This window comes from Dama dama, chromosome 11 (assembly GCF_033118175.1).
Source record: "Dama dama isolate Ldn47 chromosome 11, ASM3311817v1, whole genome shotgun sequence".
NCBI classification, from domain to species: domain Eukaryota; kingdom Metazoa; phylum Chordata; class Mammalia; order Artiodactyla; family Cervidae; genus Dama; species Dama dama.
This window is the reverse complement of record NC_083691.1, coordinates 8,508,457-8,517,918: the sequence shown is the minus strand read 5'-3', so window position 1 is coordinate 8,517,918 and position 9,462 is coordinate 8,508,457. Positions and strand designations below refer to the sequence as shown.

Below are 9,462 nucleotides of genomic sequence, written 5' to 3'. Positions count from 1 at the left end.
TCCTGGAGCTTGTTCAAACTCATGCCCATCGATTCTGTGATGCCATCCAATCATCTCATCCTCTATGGTCCCCTTCTCCTCCTGCCAGCATCAGGGTCTTTTCCAAGAAGTCAGTTCTTCATATCAGGTGGCTAAAGGATTGGAGTTTCAGCTTCAGCATCAGTCCTTCCGATGAATATTGCTAATGCCCCTGGCATTAGCTAACAATTTATTGTGTAGCCTACATAAACAGATATAATTGCATACACACGTGCACATCTACTTACATTTTTTTCTAACCACATATACAAAAGAATTATCTTTTTTTTTTTGTTTTGAGTGTATACTGTGTGCCAACTTGAAGCTAAGGGACTGACATACATCCTATCATTGAATCTTTATAATAACTGTGATATCTGAGTAAAGAGACTAGGACCCAGAGAGGTTAAGATGGTTGCTAAGGTCACACAGCTTTTACGCGTCAATGCCCATACTTGAACCAACATTCAAAACGCCAGATGGATTAACTAAAATGCTATCCTCTTACCTATAAGAGGTTGCTTACTCACTCAGATTCACCTGTCCTTTCATTTATTCAGCAAAGAGTCTTGAAGCTCATTCCAGGTCCTGCTCTGCCTTTCAGAGCCACAGACAAGCTGAGGGATCAGACAGGTAGATTGACTAATTTAACTTAGAGAGAAAGGGGTATGATGGGAGAATTATATGGGGCAACTCAGATCCAGATCTTGGGTCAGAAAAGGGTCCTTCACAGGAGGCCTGAGGCTGTGACTCAGGCCACTGGATGCCGACTCACCCGGTCCTTCCTGAATTAAGCTCAGATTTTGAAGGCTTCTGGAGGAATTGAAGGGTGTCCCAAGTGGCACTAGTGCTAAAGAACCCACTTGCCACTGCAGGAGAGGTAAGAGACATGGGTTCGATTCCTGGGTCAGGAAGATCCCCTGGAGAAGGGCATGGCAACCCACTCCAGGATTCTTGCCTGGAGAATCCCATGGACAGAGGAGCCTGGCAGGCTGCAGTCCATGGGGTCGCACAGAATCGGACACAACTGAAGCGACTGAGCATGCACCAACATATGGGGGACGTGAGGTGGCCCCAGAAGGAGGGGCCGGGAAGGGAGGGCTCTGGGGTTCTGCTGGTGGTTTGACTAGACCCTGAGCTCTACCAGCCCCAACTAGTATGTGCATGTGGTTGCGCTTTAAACATAAAACTCCTTTCAGCACTGTAGAGTCCACATCTCCGTCCACATCTCTGTGCTGGTCTTACTCACTTATGATCACAAGGAAACATTTTCTTTCTTTCTTTTTTTTTTATAGCACAACTTATATATTTCAAATGGACAAAAAAATTAGTATCATTTACAGTATATTAAGATAAACTGCCTTTGAATGGGAGCTTTCTTTCCAGTACTTTGAGGTCTACAAGACGAATCTAGAAAATTTACTACTGGGGAAAATGAAGACTGCTTAAATCGAATGGGGGGCAGGGGAGGGCCTGTGGTTTTTCTTTTTGATTAATTGCTGTAACACTGTCCTTCAGGTGGCTGAGGGAGTTTCATATTTTCTTTAGACATCATTAGGCACCAAAGCTCTTGCAGGACAACTTTGATGCTATACGAATTCTGCCATTTTGCTAGCACTGATATGGCTCTTGGGTCCACCACTCCATTAGAACTATTAACTCCATTCATATTAATTTTTGTTACAAATCTTACAAAGGGGGGTGCTTCTGGGTATTTAGGTCCACATTCTATTTTAAGGCTGTATATTCGGTTTTCATAAATTGTCCGAGCCCGTGGTGGCTGCCATCTTGCATCGTTGTCGCTCAAAGGCCGGCCCCTTCTTCACCCGACAAGGAAACATTTTCATGGTAAAAAAAGAAAAGGGTCCTGGAGGAAGTGACCCCTGAGGTATGTGTAGGACACCCAGAGAAGAGAGGACACAGAAACAGCACATGTGGGAGAGGAAGGCAGGAAGCCTCTCTGTTCGCCGAGGTTGAGGCTGAGGTTGAGTGGAGGCAAATGAGGTGGAGGGGCAGGGTCAGCAGCAAGACCTTGTGACCATCTTACAGAGCCTGGCTCCCTTGGGAGCAAACATGGGGGCCGCAGAAGGACTGGAGTCACATCTTTCAGATTCCAGGGTTTTAGGACTTAATTTCCTTCCCTCCCCATTCTGCAAGATTCTTTTGCAAGGAGCACACAGTGTCCTGGCCCGGGGTCGAGGGGGTGGGGGGGGGAGGGGTTGGCGGCCACCCAGACGCCGCGTTCCACAGCTGCTCCCAGGGCAGACGATGCGGCGGCGGCAGGATTCAGGCTGCCTTGGGGGTCACGAAGGAACCCATTGCCCCCTGGTGGTGACCTGGATGCAGCCGTGAAGGGAAATCTGACTTCCGCAGCACCCCAGGAAATGCAGACTGGGCATTTCCAGAGGTCCCAGACCTCCCATCTCAGTCACTGGTGCCACCAACCAGCTGTTCCACCGAGGCTCACCCTCTAGACCCTTCTTTCTCTCAATTCAACCCACTGTGGTTCCACCAGGCTGATCCTCCCCCCACCTCCATTTTGCCGTAGCCGCCCAGATGGTGTCTGTGCTGTCTGGACCACTCTGGCAGTCTCTACACAGAAGCTGTGCCTGTGTGCTCAGTCGCCGAGTCACGTCTGACCCTTTGCCACCCCATGGAGCCCACCTCTCCCACATTGGCAGGCGGGTTCCTTTACCACTGAGCCAGTTGCTACCAAGGTGCCTGCTCATGTGGGAGACACAGGAGATGTTGGTTTGATCCCTGGGTGGGGAAGATCCACTGGAGGATGAAAGGGCAACCCACTTCAGTATTCTTGCCTGGGAAATTCCATGCACAGAGGAGCCTGGAGGGTTATAGTCCACAGGGTTGCAAAGAGTCCCACGCCACTGAGCAAGCACAAGGGAAGCCACACAGAAACTAAGGTGATGTTTTTTTCTTATTATACAGTAAATTGCACAATCTGAAATATACAGCTTGATACCTTTTTATATATGTAATCACCTGTGTAACACCCACCCAGATCAAGATAAATGTCCAGCACCGGAAACCCACCTAGTTCCCTCTCCCCACAAAAATGAGCAGTATTCTAATCTCTATCACCAAAGATCCTTGTGTTCTGTTGCTAAACTGTAAGGAAATGGAAACAGTGAGAGACTTTATTCTGGGGGGCTCCAAAATCACTGCAGATGGCAACTGTAGCCGTGAAGTTAAAAGATGCTTGCTCCTTGGAAGAAAAGCTATGACCAACCTAGACAGCATATTAAAAGCAGAGACATTACTTTGCCAAAAAAGGTCCATCTAGTCAAAGCTATGGTTTTTCCAGTACTCATGTATGGATGTGAGAGTTGGACTATAAGGAAAACTGAGCGCCAAAGAATTGATGCTTTTGAAGTGTGGTGTTGGAGAAGACTCCTGAGAGTCCCTTGGACTGCAAGGCGATCCAACCTATCCATCCTAAAGGAAATCAGTCCTGAATATTCATTGGAAGGACTGATGTTGAAGCTGAAACTCCAATCCTTTGGCCACCTGATGCGAAGAACTGACTGATAGGAAAAGACCCTGAGGCTGGGAAAGATTGAAGGCAGGAGGAGAAGGGGACGACAGAGGATGAGATGGTTGGATGGCATCACCAGCTTCGATAAACATGAGTTTGACCAGGCTCAGGGAGTTGGTTATGGACAAGGAAGCCTGGCGTGCTGCAGTCCATGGGGTCGCAAAGAGTCGGACACGACTGAGCAACTCAACTGAACTGGAAGAAATGGAGTCATCACATAATGTACACTCTTGCCTTTCGTCTGTCACACTCTGGGGTGTGGCGTATATTTACATGTTTCCTTTCTATGGACAACATTCCACCATATTGATGAACAATTTTCAAAACTTTTTACTTGGAAATAATTTTAAACTTAGAGAAAGTTTGCAAGAATTAAAATAGTTCTTATTTTAAAAAAGAGCACAAAGAGCACACTCATATAACCTTTACTCGGATTAAACAGTATTTTATATCATAGGAATCTATGTATGTACACACGTACATACATAATAAGAACACAAAGATATATACACATAGAGAGCTTCCCTGATGGCTCCGATAGTAAAGAATCTGCCTGTGATGCAAGAGACCTGGGTTTGGTCCATGGGTAGGGAAGATCCCCTGGAGAAGGGAATGGCTACCACTCCAGCATTCTTGCCTGGAGAATCCCATGGACAGAGGAGCCTGGTGGGATACGGTCCATGAGGTCGCAGAGAGTCAGACATGATTGATTGACTAATACTTTCACCTCAAACACACAGTATGGGATTTTATACACATGCATACATGCACATATACATTTATGTGCATATATGTAAAACATTCACATATGTATATGTATGTATGTATGTATATAGTTTCTTCTGAATCATCTGAGTGTGGATTTTTAAAAACATATTTATTTATGCATTTATTTGGCTGCACCAAGTCTTAGCTGTGGCATGTAAACTCTTAGTTGCAGCATGTGGGATCTAGCTCCCTGACCAGGGATCGAACCACAGACCACCTGCATTAGGAGCTCAGAGTCTTAGCCACTGAACCACCAGGGAAGTCCCTTGAGTATAGATTTTATACATTATGGCTCTTTACCCCTACCTAAACACTTTCATGTGTATTTCCTAAGCAGAGGAATAGTCCCTTACATAACTACAGTGACTGAATCTCTTATTCCTGGGGGTGAGGGGGTGTCCCAAGAGTGAAAATTGTCTATAATTTTCCTTCAAAAAAAAAAACCTATATTTTGGTACTAAGGACATGTCAGTAAAATGGTTTGGAAATTTTCTATATTTTCCTATGGTCTAGAATAGGTTGTGTAATATAGGAACAGTCTGATCTCTAAAGGCTAGATGAAACTCAGCTGTGAAACCATCAGGGCCTGGAGCCTTTTTCCACCTCCAGTTTTTAAATTAAAATTTCAAATATACAAAATCTTGAGCCCCCTTCACCTTAGATTCACCAGTTGTTAGTATTTTATCATATATGTACTCTCCCCACCCCCCACACACATGTGCACGCACACACGTGCACACATTCATGCTCTACTCGGTAGCGTGTCAACTTAGCTGGAACTAAGTTTCCTAGTGGAGAAGGCAACGGCACCCCACTCCAGTACGCTTGCCTGGAAAACCCCGTGGATGGAGGAGCCTGGAGGGCTGCAGTCCATGGGGTTGCTAAGAGTCGGACAGGACGGACGATTTCACTTTCACTTTTCACTTTCATGCACTGGAGAAGGAAATTGCAACCCACTCCACTGTTCTTGCCTGGAGAATCCCAGGGACGGGGGAGCCTGGCGGGCTGCCGTCTACGGGTCACACAGAGTCAGACACGACTGAATCGACGCAGCAGCAGCAGCAAGTTTCCTAGAATTCTCTCCCATGTGTGATTCCAAATTGAGCTGGCAATAAAACTAATGTACTCAAGATTTGGAAGGAACAGGTTTGTTTTTTTTAATGCTTTGCACTTTGATGAAAGGCCTCAGGCTCTGTTATAGCTGGCATGTGATTGTCACTGAGCTGCTGACTTGCCTTGCTGGTTTTGGGGCAGCACCTGGACCTAAAGTCGCCCTGGTTCCAGCTAGGTCACCTCCTTTTGCTTCTCTGAGTCCTGGGCCAGGTATGTGTACAGCTAAGAGGTAAGGACACAAGTTCTCCCGCAGGTCACCTGCATTGCTGAGGTTGGAGACAATGGAAGACAGGTGTGAGCTCCAGTTTGTTTTTATTCTCTCCCACTTCATGTCCCATTCTCCTTTCCAACTACTGGCAGGTATAGAGGCCTTACACAGTCTGTTCTACCAGCATCTGCAATTGCATAAGATCTAGTCCCTATGATCAATCCCTTATTCTATGTCATTCACAGTGGCCTTGATTCTCTGGATCAAACACACACACACACATACACTTAAAAACTTTTTGCTCAGCTACTTGAAAGGTGAAATACAAACATCAAATACTTCATTCCTAACTATATATTTTTTAAACATGCTTTTTTGAAAAAGCTGTTTATTTATGGCTGCGCTGCATATTAAAAAGCAGAGACATTACTTTGCCAACAAAGGTCCATCTAGTCAAAGCTATGGTTTTTCCAGTAATCACATTGGATGTGACAGTTGGACTATAAAGAAAGCTGACAGCCCAAGAATTGATGCTTTTGAACTGTGGTGTTGGAGAAGACTCTTGAGAATCTCTTGGACAGCAAGGAGATCCAACCTATCCATCCTAAAGGAAATCAGTCCTGAATATCCATTGGAAGGACTGATGCCAAAACTGAAACTCCAATCCTTTGACTACCTGATGTGAAGAACTGACTCATTGGAAAAGACCCTGATGCTTGGGAAAGACTGAGGGCAGGAGGAGAAGGGGACGACAGAGGGTAAGATGGTTGGATGGCATCACCGACTCAATGGACATGAGCTTGAGTAAACTCTGGGAGTTGGTGATGGACAGGGAGGCCTGGTGTGCTGCAGTCCATGGGGTCGCAAAGAGTCAGATGATTGAGCGACTGAACTGAACTGGGTCTTCTTTGCTTTGTGGGTTTTCTCTGGTTGTGAAGAGTGGGGGCTACTCTTCACTGCAGTGCTTGAGCTTCTCATTTCGGTGACTTCTCCGGCTGTGGAGGTTTCTTTTATTGTGAAGCATGGGCCGCAGAGCACAGGCTTCAGTAGGTGCGACTTCACACCACGTGGGATCTTCCCAGACCAGGGATCACACTGGTATCCCCTGCGTTGCAAGGTGACTCAACCACTGAACCATCAGGTAAGCCCCTAACTACATTTTTAATTCACTTTTTTATCTTCTAGTTTTATTGAGATATAACTGATATACAGCACCATGTTTAATGTGTACATTGTAATGATTTGACTTACATACATCATTAAATGACCTAACCACATTTTTTTTTTTTAAGTTATCTCTTAAGGTTTAGGACATTCCCCTACACAAACAAACTTCCATTATCTCAACAGGAAAATTCCATTATCCTACCCAGCAGGAACTAGATATTATCTAGTACACTGTCTATATCCAGATGTCTATAACTGTCCCCAAAATGACCTTTTATGGACATTTTAAAAAGCCAGGATCTAATCAAAGACTCTCCAGTGCCTTTGATTGTCATATCTCTTTAACCTTCAACCTAGAACAGTTTTGCCTTTTTTTTTTAATTTAAATTTTTTATTTTAATTTTAAAGTCTTTATTTTTTAATTTTAATTTTAAAGTCTTTATTGAATTTGTTATAATTTGGTTTTGGTTTTTTGGTGGCCAGGCATATGGGATCTTAGCTTCCTAACCAGGGATCAAACCTGCACCCCCTGCATTGGAAAGTGAAGTCTTAACCACTGGACTACTAAGGAAGTCCCCCAGTTTTGCCTTTTATTTTTCCCCTTTGTGACTTAGATTTTTTTTTAAGAGTCCAGGTCAGTTGTCTGGCACAATGTCCCACCATCTTGATTGTCTTAATCATGTTTGTTTAACATGATTGGATATAGGTTGAATACTTTGGGCTAAAATACTACATAGCTGATGTTGTATATTTCCCATTACATCATCTTAGAAGGCACTTTTGTTAGTCTGTCCTTTACTGATTTGGAGTCTTTTGGAATTGTCAGTGGAAATAAACAATAATTGATCTATAATAAAGAATAGGAAAGAGTCTGAGTCCAACCAATTTGAGGACAAATAGCCCAGGAGGAGCCTCTCAGCAGCTCTGAGGGTTGCTCTGCTGAAGCATGGTTTTCAGCATGGTCTCCTACCTTACCAGAAAATAGAACATACTTCAAATTGACAGGACTACATTCCTTCAAAATTTCAAAAAAGACAGATTTAATATATAAATAGGCAGTAGGGCCCTGGAGTCTGGGAAGGGAATCTTATCTTTGATGGAATGTTAACACGCCATAGGAAGCGTGTTATTATTTACCCTTATCTTCAAAAGGGACATTCTTCGCCTTAATTGTTGAAGTAGACACCCTGTTTGCTTTTGAAAGGCCATGAGTCAAGCTGTTTTACTTCACACAAAGTTCAGGGTGAGCCACATGTAAGTCAAAATAGCTTCCCTATACATCAATATGTGAAAATTTTTATTTTTTTATGAGTCACAGTAAAGATAGGTATAGTGGTGAAACTGGTGATGACCACAGCTAGGGAGTCATTATATTTTACAAAGGACCCAGCAAGGGAAGAGTGACATATCCGGCACTTAGGAAAATTTTCAGAGGCAGCAAGAGACTACGACACTTGTATGATAACTTTGCCTTTCTAAGGACAAGAGTGAACTGTACAGATGCAAAGCAACAGAGAAATTAGGAGAAGCTGTAAGATTAAAGAAAACATGGGGAAAGGGCTTGCTGATTGTTATCATAAAGGGGTCAAGAGTATAGGTACGGTATATACAAATTTTTTAAAAAAACAGTCCCAAAGTACTGAGAAGATTGAGGGTTACAGGCCTGGTCTAGACTCTTGGGTTAGCTGTCTGCTGCTGCTGTTGTTTTTTTCTCATCTTTCTTTGGTGGTGCTTGCCTTAGTCAATTGAAACTGGGTGTCCGAAACAAGGGTCAAAGTCCAGTCTCCAGGTGGAGAGGGCTTTTTCAGTGTGAAAAGTGAATCCACATGTCTACTGTTTTTCATTTGGCAGTGCACAGATTAGCTAACGATACCAGATAAGATCCTTTCCAACATGGCTGCAAAGAATCTTTTATCTGATGTCTTTTTTAAAAATATATATTTATTTATGTATTTGGCTGCACTGGGTCCTAGTTGCAACACACAGGATCTTTAGTTGTGACATATGGGTCTAGTTCCCTGACCAGGGATTGAACCCGGGCCCCTTCCATTAGGAGCACACAGGGTCGACCACTAGACCACCAGGGAAGTCCCTATCTGATGTCTTTTCCAGTAGATAAAATCTCCAGGTTATAATCCATGATCTTTAAGATCTTTGTCTCCAGAAAACTCACTGTGAAAGAAGTTACCTATCAACTTTTCATTTAAGTGCCTTAATAAGACTTTACAGTAATGTAACACATCTCCCTTGAGTAAGATTGGTCATGTGTGTGTATGTGTTTATCGCTTGGTCGTGTCCAACTCTTTGTGACCCCATACAGCCTGCCAGGCTCCTCTGTCCATGGAATTCTCCAGGCAAGAATACTGGGGTGGGTAGCCATTCCCTTCTCCAGGTGATCTTCCTAACCCAGGGATTGAACCTACATCTCCTACACTGCAGCCAGATTCTTTACCATCTGAGTCACCAGGGAAGCCTGAGGTTGGTTCGTATATCCTTTCATCCAGTCACATAAGCCATCTTGCTGTCATTTCAGAAGGAGACAGCTGATGTTTACCAAAAGATGAAGATCTAAGGTTGAGAAGCACTAGCAGAAGAGCTTTTGGCCATGGGAGATAAAAAAACTCCTGAAAGTTTT

The 9,462-nt window shown here is 44.0% G+C and overlaps 1 protein-coding gene across 1 annotated transcript; it reads right to left on the bottom strand.

Moving 5' to 3' along the window:
• Window positions 1-1,322: 1,322 nt before the first annotated feature.
• Window positions 1,323-6,684, bottom strand: LOC133065251 (ubiquitin-conjugating enzyme E2 variant 1-like). The gene is made up of 2 exons (XM_061156074.1): window positions 6,611-6,684; window positions 1,323-1,838 (listed from the first exon to the last, which is right to left on the bottom strand). Exons 1-2 carry the CDS (start codon window positions 6,682-6,684, stop codon window positions 1,511-1,513), a joined length of 402 nt encoding a protein of 133 aa, XP_061012057.1. The 3' UTR covers window positions 1,323-1,510.
• Between the last annotated feature and the right edge of the window lie 2,778 nt (window positions 6,685-9,462).

Excerpts from the sequence above, each read along its gene's own strand:
- LOC133065251 (XM_061156074.1), bottom strand. The coding sequence starts at position 6,684 with ATGCTTCACAATAAAAGAAACCTCCACAGCCGGAGAAGTCACCGAAAT. Across the intron at positions 1,839-6,610 it reads CTCAAGCACTGCAGTGAAGA|AAGGGGCCGGCCTTTGAGCG; the intron begins GTAGCCCCCACT and ends TGTCGGGTGAAG.